General features: G+C 45.5%; 1 protein-coding gene across 1 annotated transcript in view; it reads left to right on the top strand.

Annotated features, from left to right (window-relative positions):
* Positions 1–5,941, top strand: part of LOC143982274 (zinc finger protein 541-like) — a 61,717-nt gene extending 55,776 nt beyond the window's left edge. The window contains exon 12 of the mRNA XM_077480855.1: positions 3,030–5,941. Within this exon, the coding sequence (XP_077336981.1) occupies positions 3,030–3,135 (106 nt within the window). The 3' untranslated portion in view covers positions 3,136–5,941. The remainder of the gene's footprint in view (positions 1–3,029) is intronic.
* The last annotated feature ends 8,720 nt before the right edge of the window (positions 5,942–14,661 follow it).

The raw sequence follows: 14,661 nt of genomic DNA, 5'->3' as shown, positions 1-14,661 counted from the left end.
CAGGCTTTCTTGTAGCCTCCCTTTGTGCTCTAGCAGCAGCCCCTGTGCCCTCAGCTTCCTGTTTGGTCATCACAGAGCTCTGGGAGGTTTATCCTGTGATTATGGACATGTGTGTCAGATCGCTTACCGATCATGCGACCGGCCGGCCACTGACACAGTTTTGCTATGTCTGCATCCGGGAGCGCTGGGGATCGACAGGCACTGCTATAATACAGCGCGGAGCGGCTCAGGGTGGCGAGTCCAGTTATAGCCCCTCAGTCAGCGGCAGCAGGAGGGTGGGACTGTCACTGTTCTAAGTCTCCGTCAGATGGCAGACAGGGTAGGGTCAGCATGGCTTCAGAAACTGGCGTTTCTTCCCCCGAAATACAGGCAATTGCAACCGGGTCACCTGCGGACTGCGCGGTCCCTACGGACACCCTTACGGCGGTCCTCAAGTCGTTCGTTGCAAAGAGAGATGGTACGTGGGAAGAAAGGTGTTAAAAAGCGGCCCCCCCCATCCTCTTGGTAGAGCTCCGACGCAAACTCGGGTCCTGCTGAGGCCAGTGACCCCTGCTCTGTTTTGTCAGATGACGCTAACCAGGACCGTTCGGACAGCGAGGAGGAGTCCCCGTCCGGGCCGTGCGCAACATAGCGCTTGCTGGAGCACTTATCACAGCTGTGCGCGATACCCTGAAGATTTAGGAGCCAGCGGATCCCTCTGCTGATGTACTTTTGGGTGCCGCAAGCCAACACGTTCACCTAAGGTGTTCCCGTATCGGACTTATTTTGATAAGTTCATTTACAAGGAATAGGGTCGCCCGCAACGGACCTTTGCGGTCCCCAAATACATGGCGGTGCGTTACCCCTTTGAGGAAAGCCTTCTCAAAAAGTGGTCGGCTCCTCCGGTCGTGGACTCCCCAGTATCCAGGTTAAAGAGGGATTCCACCAAAAAAAAAAAAAAAAAAAATATTAAAAGCCAGCAGCTATAAATACTACAGCTGCTGACTTTTAATAAATGGACACTCACCTGTCCCGGGTTCCAGCGATGCCAGCAGCCGAGGCCGATCGCTCGCTCGGCTCTCGGCTGCTGCAGTCACCATTCTAGGTGAGGTAATCAGGAAGTGAAGCGAATCGGCTTCACTTCCCTGTTTCCTACTGCGCATGCGTGAGCCGCGCAATAGGAAATCTCTGCGCTGTCACTGGGACCTGTGTGTGTCCCAGCAGACAGCGCGGCAGGGCAGGAAATGGCGTAGACTCCCACGGGAGTCTATGCCCGGAAGTGGGTGAAAATACCTGTCTTTGACAGGTATCTCCACCCCCTCCCCCCTGAAAGGTGTCAATTGTGACACCGGAGGGGGGGAGGGATCCGATCAGCGGAGGTTCCACTTTAGGGTGGAATCCCGCTTTAAATAAAGTAACCACAATCCTGGTTGAGATGACTCCTGCATTCAAGGATCCCACGGACAGGAAGGCCGAGGCGGTGGCTCGTTCCTTGTTTACGGTTGTGGGGTCAGCCATGCGACCTGTACTGGCATCCGCACTAGTGTCGCAGACACTGACTGAGTGGGCAAAACTTTTGCACCGCGAATTGGGAGAGCAACAGGCCTCCCCTGTCTGCGTGGAACTAGCAGACCAAATAGTGCAAGGCCTTAAGTACGTTTGTGACGCTGCCCTAGATACTCTCCCTCTGTTATCCAGGGCTTCAGTGTCAGCTGTGGTGCTGAGGCACCTGATTTGGCTAAAATGCTGGTCTGCTGACCAGGCATCCAAGAAAGCCCTGACAGATCTTCCTTTCCTTGGCGACCAGCTCTTTGGAGCCTTGTTAGATGACATTATTAAAAATGCCACAGGTGGTAAGAGTACTCTACTCCCACAGGCCAGGAAGGCTAAGAAGCCACCCCGCAGGCAAGGGCCCTCTTTTTCCGCTCTCAAGCAGCTTTTTCGTCCGCCCGTGCTTCGACAAAACATCCCCAGCCCGACAGGACACCCACGGACGGTGCCCATAATGGATGCCAATCAGTGCCCACAATGGGCATCACTGATTGGCATGCATTATTGTTTGGCACTGATTGGCATCCATTAGTACAGTATAACACCTGTGCCACCTAACAGTGCCCACCTGTGCCGCCTATCAGTGCCCATCCGTGCCACCTATCAGTGCCCACCCATGCCCATCTGTGCCGCCTATCCATGCCCATCTGTGCTGCCCATCCATGCCAATCCGTGCCAATTTGTGCCACCTATCAGTGCCCATCCGTGTCGCCTATCAGTGCCCATCCGTGTCGCCTCATCAGTGCCACTTCATTGGTGCCCATCAGTGCCGCCCCATCAGTGAAGGAGAAAACGTACTTATTTACAAAGTTTTGAAACTGAAACAAAAAAAAAAAAAACGTTTTTTTCAAAATTTTCGGTATTTTTTTTTATTTGTAGCGCAAAGAATAAAAACCGTAGAGGTGATCAAATACCACCAAAAGAAAGCTCTATTTGTGGGGAAAAAAAATGATAAAAATGTCATTTGGGTACAGTGTAGCATGACCGCGCAATTGTCATTCAAAGTGCGACAGCGCTGAAAGCTCAAAATTGGTCTGGGCAGGAAGGTGTTTAAGTGCCCGGTATTGAAGTGGTTAAATTAATCTCTCACACCATGAGATACCATAAAAGTCTACCTTGGGAGCCCAGTCCTTTCTTATTTGTTGTATTGTCTCTTAGATGTGTTTTCGCAACTACATTTTAATTTTTTATGTAATCTCTTCGGAATTGCGATATACTTTGTTGGTTTATATAATCAGTTGCAGACCTCTAAATGAAAGTTTGAAATAATGTAAATTTGTGTCCATTACTGTACGATTAGGATAACCATAGATTTTATTGTACTACAGATTGTGTGTATATAGGTATGTGGCTGCTCCGAGTATGACCAGACTTAAACGGCACATGCACATAAAATCTAAACAAACTTTAGTTCATTCATATATGCAACAGTGTTAATTATTTCTTCATGGCTTATTTAGCGTAATGCCAGAGTTCTATAACCATTCATTTTCTCTTAGGGTATTTGTCAAGATAAAGAGTCGAAACGCTCACATGAGAAAGCATTGTCGACAGAAGATGGCAGATTTACTGAAGATTTGTGAGGAAGAATCCACTGCTTATTAACAATATTCTAATCTGCTCCTGTGGACTTTGGGAACAAATTTATAAAACTGCAGATGTGGGATCTAAAAAGGCCATACGAAAATGCAAAAGTTTTGAATAGTTTTACGAAATGTGTTTTCTGGAGGTTTAATGGACTTGGGAGCCTGCTTCAAGTGGTTAGAATCATTTTTGAAGGTAATGAAGATAGTTTTCAGCTGCCTCTACTTTAATACCAACCAACATCCTTTTCCCTTTAATTCAGTAGTAAGGAGGCTTGTCCTTTGTGACATGCTGTAAATTCAGACTACTTGTCAAGACCTTCATTGGCCAACGACTAGAACCGAAATGGTTCTTCACCTGACTCAGGCCAGTTGAGAAGCACATGCATTTGCTCATTTGTTCCCAGTCAACAAATGATCTCGACCAGTTCTGGTATAAGGCGTGTGCCAACTTACTAATCAAGATGTACATCAGACACATGCATGGTTTGAGTAAATTGGATTTAGATAATTTAACCAGGAGGTAAGCCATTATCGTCCTGTTAGCAGGCAACAACATCCTTAAAGACCAGAATATTGGTCTGGTAAACTGCAGTGCTTTCAAACCGTATCTAGGTGGAGGACTTTTTTTTTTTTTTAAAAGAACAGGTTCTAAGAATTACATAATAGCTACTTAGGCAGCCCTGAGCCTATACAAGTCAGCTACTTTATAAATATATACTGTGTTGGCGATATGAAACCAACCCTTTAAAACTGGCCACAGCCACATTATGGGTTTCCCCACAGCCAGGTACAGGTTTTAGTTTATACATTTTAGTCTAAGTTTTTTTTATTTATTTTTCTTTTTTTTGTCAAGTTTGTGCAGTTTCACATCTGCAAAGTGTGAGGAGGCACAGTGCTGCATATTCGCCAGTAGACTGAAAACCCCTTGAAGACCCTAGCAAGGGAAGTCTTCCCCTGGTAACCCCAGCTTTGATATCTGTTGGTTTATACTATATACTGGTGTAATGACTTTCAGTTTTACTCCTATGGGGAATCCAGAAAAGTGTAGAACAGTTCTGTATATTAGACGTGTGCTTATACTACCCAAGAGGGCAGATTTCTTCACTTAAATATAATCTTAGGAAGACAGTAGGTAATTTAGCTCAAAAGGGATCCATTCGCAACTGGGCTATATTTTTGATAGATGTGTCCTTCAAAATAAATATTTGTTGAAATAAGTAAATAGAACTAGTTTATCTCCCTTTTAGCAGTAAGAGCAGCAAAAACGCGTTGGTTTACTAAAACTGGAGAGAGCAAAATCTGGTGCAGCTGTGCATAGAAACCAATCAGTTTCCAGGATTTTTGTCAAAGCCTAAAGTATAAGATCACTTTAAAAAAAGAAATAAGTGTTTATTTTGGGGCCTGTAAAACATTGCACCAGCGCTCAGCAGATCGGTGGTGCCATGCAGGTCTCCTGCAAATTTTTCAGCGTATCTGTGTGCCATACACACCGTAGGGGCAAGCAGATACACTGACAGGAAGTATCAATGAACTACCACGGCGCTCCACAGCACCATGGTAATTCATTAAGTATTACAAGCCGACAGCCACAACAGATGTAGGGGGGTTGTAGTTCATCCACACGCAGAGCTGTGTGAATGAAGAATGAATTTATGATGTGGCCATGAGGGGGAAAAAAAATAAATGAATCAGGCAGCGGCTGCAGCATTGTGAACAGGTAACGGATGGAACATGTAAAATGTTACCAAAGGTGAACTTATCCTTCAGCCCATGTTCACATTGGGCCGATTTCAGAGCCCATTGCCAGAAATGGCAGCATTTGAATCGGTACGATGCTGACTTTGCGGTGCCGTCCCGGATTCCCAAACGTGGTTTCTGAACTACTTTTGGCGGCTTCAGGGCCGATTTCAGTAGACATCTGTGCATAAATCAACACAGATGTCTGTCAAATCGCCCCCGAAGTCAGACTGAAATGCAGTTTTGAAATTGTGCGAGTTCAGCTGAACTTGCACGATTTCAAACCCGCCCTCAGTGTGAACAAGCTAAAAGTTAGAAGCTGATTTGGCTAGCATGCACAGCTGCACCAGATTTTGCACTCTCCAGTTTTAGTAAATCAACCCCATAGTCCAGTACTTGAGATAGATAGACACACACACACACACACACCTTTGCATGGTCTTTTTAGATCATGCAGGCCGACTGCACGACTCATACAGAACATAGGGAGCAGGACTTTTCACACAGGCCCAGCAATTCTTACCTACTACATTAGGCAGGGGGGTATATTATGCAGAAATCTGAAAGTAGAACTCAAGGAATTCAATACCTTTTCAATGCCCCAATCCCCTTCACCATAGCAGGGGTTAAAATGCTTGTTTAGTCCAGGGGCGCAGGAATAAAGTGTATTACTTAGCCTATCCTTCACATTGGCAGGCTTCAGCACTGCTCTCAAGCTCCAAGTTGTGGCTGATATCCCTGCATTGTGCATGATGATGCTGAGCTATCAACCCTGTATTATACGCAAGATGGGGGAACATGTGACCATGGGCCAAAGCACTTTAGTGAGGATTCTGTGTCGGACTGGTCACACAGTTGGATGGACTCTGCTGGAGCAACATATAATGTAAGCAATACACCTTTTCCCTACACTAATCAAGCATTTATCCCTTGCAGGCAGTTCCCCTGCAGGGGTGTATTTTGTCTAATGCTCAAGAGTCCAGTTTAAGCATGTGTCTGACAGTTACAGGCATAACAGCAAGTGTTTTTTTTTTGTTTGTTTTTTATGGAAATTGGTGTAGAGTTAAGATATGTGGTTAAAGCTGAAATCCTGGTAGCTATATATATATATATATATATATATATATATATATATATATATATATATATATATATATATATATATATATATATATATATATATATATATATATATATATATATATATATACACACACACACATACATATACATACACACACACACACACACACTTAAAACAGAGATACTGTAAAAATAGTTTTAACTTTGAAAAGATTTGTAACTGATCATCTACTCATGGTTTGCTTACCCATGTGACACTGCACGGCTGGACCAGTGCTTGTTTATTGGACAAAGAATCCACAGCACAGAGATTCTCGGTTCATTGAGCAGGCTATAGATAGAGATGGGAACCTGCAAAGCCGATACAAGAAAATGGTGGGGTCCTCTTTCTGGCTCTGTATTGTGGCAGATATTTGTAATTTGTATATCACAAGCCTGAATGATCACAAATCCTTTGAGGTTTTTTTTTTTTGCATAAAGCTATTCTTTACGTTATATAACCATTTTTTAATGTAAGCAATTTTTTTGTAGAGTTTTACAGTGTAGCTGATCCACTTAAAGAAAAAAGGGATTTTCCCTATGTTTAGATGTAGCTTTTGGGAAAGAAGTTGCAAAGAAGTTTTAAAAAAATGGTAGTAGTATGTGATTAATGGACCACTTCAATCGTAGGACAGGCAATATCTTTTGGAAGCGGAGTGTCACTGTTTATTAAAATAATCCTGCCAGCATTTTCTGACAATAAAAATTACATTGTGGGTTTGAGTGATTATTTTTTTTGTGCAATTCCACTGTGCCACTGGTTCTCTATTTACTTCCTGTGTTCCTGGGGAGGAGTATGGGGAACAAAATTCTGACAGGGACAAGGAGAGAAATACAAAATCTGACAGGGGTTCTAAGCCTTGTCCATTACCCAAAACTAAAAAGGTTTTGGATTTGTGTGCACATGAATATTGAGTACCTACAATTAGGTATGTGCAGCAAGGAAGCGGTGTACTGTATAGCGGATGGCAGGTTTAAAGATACGTGGATCAGATGACCAGAGGCAAGTGTTATTTTCTGCATTACACCAGACTACCTTTGATCTAGAGAGCAGTTTTCTGCAAAGGCCTCTTTCACATGGGCAGCCAGGAAAGTCAGTAGAAACAGGTTACCGAGCAGCAGTTTTACCCCCCACAGGTGTAAAGCACTGCCTAGAGGTGGCTGTGCACATGCTGCAACAGCGATGCTGTGCCTCTCATCATACTTAAAGAGGCATTTTTTCGATTGAAAAAGCCTATGGTGTGCAAAACACACCCAAAAACTTCCACCCGGTGCCAAAAAAAGTGGACACACAAAAACATGCAACGGTTGTGTCTGCTGTCCTCCACAAGGAAGGACCTTACCCTGATCCCCCGGGGCGTTAGGCTCCAGACGGGGACTGAGGTACCAAATACATGGCCCATCCAGCCGAAGCCGGACGACCGCCTTTCTCTGGAAGCTCTGCCGAAACAGACCCACCCAGGTACTAGGGTAGGGGCTCCCCCAAAGGGAGACCTCCCCCCAAAAGAGAGGGCGAACCAAGCCAGAAGGCCTATGTACACCCTCCCACAAGACTTTCAGGATAGGTCCGAGGACCGACACCCTACTCGCCAAACGTGCAGCGACAAACATAAAAACGTGACACACAACACACAAAATAAAATAAATAAAAAGTGGGGAAGGCAAAGTGGAGAGGAGGAGTGAAAAAGGTGGCCATTGTGTAAACACAATGACCAGGCCCTCCGGCCAGGAATCAAAAATTCCTCTGGTTCTAGCCAAAAGGCCCGGCCCTAGAGGCAGGTGTGAAAAGTGTATATACAGTGAAGTGTCCGTGGTGCCAGACTTCAAAGTGATAAATCACAGTGATAGTAAGGCACCCCTGAACTGCCACTTCAGGGGCACATCACCATAGGCTTTTCAACAGAAGCATCCCCGACCCCCCAGCCCAGACCACAGCAGCCCCTACCCCAGCTAGAAAGGCATGGAGATCCAGGAGCTTAGGGAGAGCCCTTTACCATCCGGCCTCACCCTCGCTCCCATCACTCCTACCCAATTACATTCGGGAAGTACAGGCCGTTCCCCCGTTTGGAGAAAGGGGAACAAACGTTCCCTCCCGAAAAACTGACCGGAGCTAAAGCTGCCACAATCCAAGCCAGAAGGCCAGGGTCCCCTCCCCTGGCGCCGACCAGTGGTTCTCAATCCCCATCAGAAGGCTTCCCTTTCGGCTACGAACAGCTTTGGGTCGCCTTTACATCAGCAGGTTTTGCATAGCAACCGTCACCCCTGCTCCACCTCGCCATAGAACAGGGACGGAAGCAAGCGCCACCTCCTGGTAACTGATAAGAGCAGATAGTACACTTGATCTTAGCCAAAAGGCTTAAAGAGGCATGCCAAGCTGACAGGTGACTTCACCTATCAGACTTGGCCAATAAAGCAAATTGGGGCTAATGCGCCACAGTCACTAACCAAGCCTTTAAGCTCAGTTACAGATCAAGTTTCAGAACATGGGCTGAGAGAAACCTAATCTAGAGCAAATCTATGGCAACAGCCTTGGGTACAAAGTGAGATAAACACCCTCTAACTATGCCCAAGAATGGCCATATGGGTGCCTACATGTGCACACATACGGGGAATTTTTTTTATTTTTATTTTTTTAATAAATAAAAAGGGGTTTGTGGCTCCGTGGATGAAATTGAATGGAAAGAATAAACTAAAAAAACCTTAGTTAGACTTACCGGTAACGGTATTTCTATGAGTCTCTCAGGACAGCACCTGGAGAGAGCATAGCTTCACCCACTTTCCCAGGAAACACTGCAGTCAGTTTTCTTTGAAGACCGGACACTTCCACCATGGCCTCACCTGTTCAAAGAGTACCTCAAGCCATGCTGAAATTAGATAAACAGAATATAGCAATAACACCACATTTTATAATACAATTTGGGGCAAGTGTCATCAGCGCTGTCCTGAAAGACTCATAGAAATACAGTTACTGGTAAATCTAACTAAGGTTTTTTCCCTTCGTCTTTCAGGACAGCACCTGGAGATAAGAGTACTCTAGGGTGGGACAGGACTTTCCTGCCAAACGATTGTTCCGATGCTGATAGCAAGTTCAACCTGTAGTGACGGGTAAAGGTGGTAAATCTCATCCACGTGGCTGCTTTACAGATCCGACCCAGAGAGAAGCCCTTGCTCGTTCCACCCAGGACGTTGCTACTGCCCGTGTTGAATGGGCCACTACCCCTGCTGGAGGATCTGCCCCTGAAGCTCTATAGGCTTCACCGATAGCCATGCGCAGCCATCTACCTATAGTGTTTTTAGAAGCACTGTACCCTTTACGTGGTCCTGAGGACAGAATAAATAGTAAATTTGATTTTCTGAATTCTCATGACTTCTAGATAGTACAGTAAACACTTTCTCACATCCACGCTATGGAAAGACTTCTCCCTAGAGCTGGATGGTGTAGGGCAAAAAGGTAGGGAGAATTATTTCTTGTGCCCTGTGAAACCGTTGGAACTTTTGGCAGAAAACCCGGGTCAGTTTCCAGCACTACCCGGTCTGGAAATATATAACAGAAAGGTTCTACTATAGACAGGGCTTGCAACTCGCTCACCCTCCTAGCTGATGTAACAGCCACCAAAAACTAGTTTGAGTGACCAAAATTTGATTGTCATTTCCTCCAGGGGTTCAAAGGGTTTTTTAATCAAACCTTGTAATGCAAATGAAAGGTCCCATTTTGGAAAAAAACGTAAACGGTATTGGCCTAGCTCTAGCCAATGCCTAAAAAAAAAAAAAAAAAAAAAAATCTATCTAATAAGTGGCTCCTGAGAACCGTCTCAAGAAAAAAACAATAAGGCAGCCACTTGGACCTTCAGGGTATTAGCCGCCAACCCCATCGCCATTTCCTCATGGAGAAATTCTAAAACGAAACTAATTTCCTGTGGTGAAAACATCTTAGTTGTGCACTAGGAATTAAAAATAAATAAATAAATAAAAATCTTCCATCTTTTAAAATAAATTGGTAACTTTTTTTCGGCTACTTAAACTCCCTGGCGGTATGCTTATTTCAGATGCTAAAAGCGGTACAATTATTTTGCATGAAATTTGGAGTTTTATATTGTAGTCCTGTAATTCTTAGAAATAACTCACTTAAATCTGCCCAAACCAGAGTCTAGCAGACATCCCGGGTATGATAAAGTTTGAAAAATGAAATCATAAAATTATAATATAATAATTAACTATAAATAATTACCGTATTTATCGGCGTATAACATGCACCCCAAGTTTAGGAGGGAAGTTTAAGGGAAAAAAAAAAAACACTTACATTTATAGGCCCATCAGTGTCATCTGCAGCCTTGTCCACCATTGCAGCCTTATGCAGCCTTGTCCACCAGTGCAGTCTTGTCCCCCATTGCAGCCGTGTCCCCCATTGCAGCCATGTCTATTTTATTTTTTTTAAATGCCGCCGCCGAGATACAGAGCCGGATGTGTATCTCGGCGGCGTGTGGTAGTTCTCAGCGGTCCTCCGGCTCTTCTCGGGCAGCTTTTGGCCACCTTCGGCCATTCTCTGAAGCTTTCGGCCGCCGAGAAGAGCCGAAGGCGGCCAAAAGTCGCCCAGAGGCTCAGAATTTCTGGGGATCGGCGTATAACACGCACCCATGATTTTCCCCTGCTTTTAAGGGGAAAAAAAAAAGTGCGTGTTATACGCCGATAAATACGGTATACCAAATAATAATAGAACAATAAATAAAAATTATTCAATAATGTAATCAAATCAAAAACACAGAAGTTTGCTCAGTTGCAGAATTGTCACTGTCATTACTTTTCAGTATTTGATGACGGATCTCCCCACAAATCGCTATCCCTCAATTTGAGTGATTCTAATTTATTATCTCCGTTTTCTAGCTAGTCTAAAACCATTTGTGATGTAAAGGGACAGTTTTGGTTGCTATGGACAATCTCCAGTTTCCAGGCATAAAGAACAGTTTTTATAAGATAAAACTGCATGCAGGGCACTGGGCAGAACACTAGGGACAAAGGGGATGTGAAATGATTACATCCATCAATGTAATCTGTTAGATTACATTATACTGTATGTAATGTGTGCATTTTACTTTTTGAATTTGGCGCCGTTCTCCGTCACTGTGCGGCGCAATGCTCGCAGGGAACGGAGCCCGGCTCCATGATAGATTAAGCAGAGGACGAGCCGCTCGCACAGCGGGGGAGGGGGGGGGGGACGACGACATCGCTGGATCCAGGAGACAAGGTAAGTAAGCTCTCCCGAGCGATTCAGTCCCCAAGTCTGGCTCGGCTTACCGCTTTTGGTATAAAATCCCCCCCGGCCCCCCACCCCCCCCCCCGAGCCAGACTCGGGAATACCAACAGGGGGGGGGGGGTTAAAAGGGTTGAGACCAGTTTGTCTGACAAGCCTTTATTTTTTTTAGGATCTGCTGCTCAGTAACCAGCCTGTCAGGTTCAGGTACTCGATGTTGAAGGGGTCCCAGAGTTAGATCTTTCCACAGTGGAAGTACCCAATGAGGTTCCACCGCCATTCTCTGCACAGTTGAAAATATAGAAACCTAACATGCTGCCAAATAGAGGAGCTAACCCTTTAGCTCCTGTGTGATAGCACAGCTAGTGAATCCCATCACAGAGTCTCTTTTCCAATAGACAATAACACATTCTTTCTAGTACCAATAAATCCAGGAACAGTGGTGCAGGCTCCCTCAACTCCCCCCATGGGAATAAGGGAGGGAAACAATACATACCCCATAGTGTAATGAACTGAGAGCACTGTCCCTGCTTACCTGGGCCTGGCTGGTGTGAGTGGCTCCTGCTCCTGCCACCGCCGTTTGTTCCTCCTGCATGGGCTACAAATGGCGTTCAGCTGCTTTTTATTTTGAAATTTCCCAGTCCGCTTGCCACTGCGAGGGCCAGAAATTACACCAGCCGAAGAGACCGCCCCCTCAGCCTGTGTTCCAGCAGCTGGAACAGGAAGCCACGTCACGCTGCCAGAAGTCCTGCCCCCGGCCAGAATGACGCACTTGTCATCAGGACCCGGAAGGCATAGAGGCTTGAGGATGGAGGAGATGCTCTTATATACAAACAATTCCTCCTTAGCCTGATGCCAGCAGTCTGAAAGAACGGAGACCCCCCAGCAGCCTGACCCTCGCCGGGTATGAGGAGGAGGAGGAGACGCCAGAGAATCCCCCACACATAAGGGAGGATGCTGGGCTGCCCTGCTGGAAGAAGGAAGGAAGAAAGAAGGAAGCTTACGGGTATGCTCCATACTCTACCCACCTGGAGAAAGCATAGGACACCCCTGGTTCCCTGCAGCACTTCCACCATGGTGGAGGAAACACTACAACTGAGGCCATGGTGGAAGCACCAGGTCTTTAAAGAAAAGTGACTGCAGTGTTTCCTGGGAAAGTGGGTGGAGCTACGGTGCTGTCCTGAAAGACGAAGGGAGAAAATAGAAATATTCAGAGGCACCATACAGTGCCTTACAGTATATGAAGCTCTAGTTTTGGCTCAATTTCTGTAGAAACAGGGCTTAGGGTAGATCATTGTGTCTTTAGTGTTAGCCGGAAAAAAAAAAATAAAAATAGGTTGGATGCCACAAGTGATCAAACATTAGCTTTTAAGAGATAGAGAAACAAATAGATATCAGACTGGCTACCAACACTTTCATCCAAATTTTAGTTAGACCTTAGAAAAACAGAAACACAACCTTTCTATTAAAAACTGCACCATTGCTAAAGAAAAGGTTCTCATTTAAATATTCTCCTTCAAGTGTAAAGCACATACCAATATTCCCTCAGCCCCACATATCCCTGCCTGGTGAAACCAAAAAATCTACTATGACAGCACACTGTTCATCCCATTTGTTTCATCATCTACATCTAAAAGGCAGATTCTCACCCAACCAGGGTTTCACCAGAGGTTGCTAGGGGTTCCTTGAGCACTTAGCAATTACTGCCTCTCAGATAAATTACCACCGACACCAGTGATCTTTTCAGATAAATGAGGAAGGAGAGGGCGGCCCATTATTCCTACTGGAAACTTCTTACTAACCACATTTTGAAAATCGGGTCTTTCTCCACTGACCACCAATGTAAGCGTGTCATCTCCCCACTGGCCACCAATCTCAGGGGGCATTTCTTTGCTGTTTGTTTGAAATCTTTGCAAATTTATCATAAATAAAAAAATCCCACACACATAAGTATTCATAGCCTTTGCTCAATACTTTGTTGAAGCACCTTTGGCAACAATTACAGCCTCAAAGGGATTGTAAAGTAACATTTTTTTTTTTTTTTTTTTTTTTAAACAAACACGTCATACTTACCTCCACTGTGCAGCTCGTTTTGCCCCGAACCTGGTCTTCTGGGGTCCCTCGGCAGCTGTCTCTGCTTCCTCCCGCAGGTACTTCTCACGTACATGTGAGCTCCCTCGCACGGCGAGAAGCGCCTGCGGGCACGCTCCTGTGATACAGGCGGCGGCTATAGCTGCTCGCTGTATTACACAGCCCCGCCCCCCGGCGCGCTGAGTCATTGGATGTGATTGACAGCAGCGCGAGCCAATGGCTGCGCTGCTTTCAATCCATTCACTCCAGCCAATCAGCGGCCAGGCTAAGTGGCGAAGAGGACGGCGGGGGCGAGTGCAGGATTTTCGAGGGGTCAGGTAAGTAAAACGGGTGGGGGGGGGACGGACTGGGGGCGCCGGCAGTGTGAGATGTTTTTTCACCTTAATGCATAGAATGCATTAAGGTGAAAAAACATTTACCTGTACAACCCCTTCAAGTATTTTTGAGTATGATGCTACAAGCTTGGCACACCTATTTTTGGGCAGTTTCGCCCATACCTTTCAGGACCTCTCAAGCTCCATCAGGTTGGCTGGACAGCCATTTTCTGATCTCTCCAGAGAGATTCAACCAGATTCACGTCTGGGCTCTGGCTGGACCACTCAAGGACATTCACAGACTTGTTCCATAGCCACTCCTTTGTTATCTTAGCTGTGTGCTTAGGGTCATTGGAAGATGAACCTCCGCCCCAGTCTGAGGTCCAGACCAGGTTTTCATCAAGGATTTCTTTGTGCATTGCTGCATTTATCTTTCCCTAGTCCCTGCCATGGAAAAACATCCCCACAGCATGATGCTGCCACCACAATGCTTTACTGTAGAGATGGTATTGGCCAGGTGATGAGCGGTGCCTTGTTTCCTACAGACATGATGCTTGCAGTTCAGGCCAAGGAGTTCAATCTTTGTTTCATCAAATCAGAGAATTTTGTCTCATGGTCTGGGAGTCCGTCAAGTGCCTTTTACAGAGGCGTAGCCTCCGTCTGGCCACTCTACCATACACGCCTGATTGGTGGAGTGCTGGATAGATGGCTGTTACGTCTGGAAGGTTCTCTTCTCTCTACAGAGAAATGCTGGAGCTCTGTAAGAAGGACTACCTGGTTCTTCTTCACCTCCCTGACTAAGGCCCTTCTCCCCCCCAATCACTCAGTTTGGCAGGGCAGCCCGCTCTAGGAAGAGTTCTGGTGCTTCCAAACTTCTTCCATTTATGGATGATGGAGGCAGGGGCGTAATTAGAAATCACAGGGCCCCATAACAAAATGTTGTATGGGCCACCCCACAAAAAAAAAAAAAAAATAATAAAAAAAAATAAATAAATAAAGTGTAGCACAGTACCCAGGCAACAGCTTATATTAA

The sequence above is a fragment of the Lithobates pipiens genome, unplaced genomic scaffold (genome assembly GCF_037356315.1).
Source record: "Lithobates pipiens isolate NorthernLeopardFrog02 unplaced genomic scaffold, aLitPip1_a1.2 Scaffold_1, whole genome shotgun sequence".
NCBI classification, from domain to species: Eukaryota; Metazoa; Chordata; class Amphibia; order Anura; family Ranidae; genus Lithobates; species Lithobates pipiens.
The sequence above is the reverse complement of the archived record's forward strand: the minus strand, read 5'-3'. Positions and strand labels throughout refer to the sequence as shown.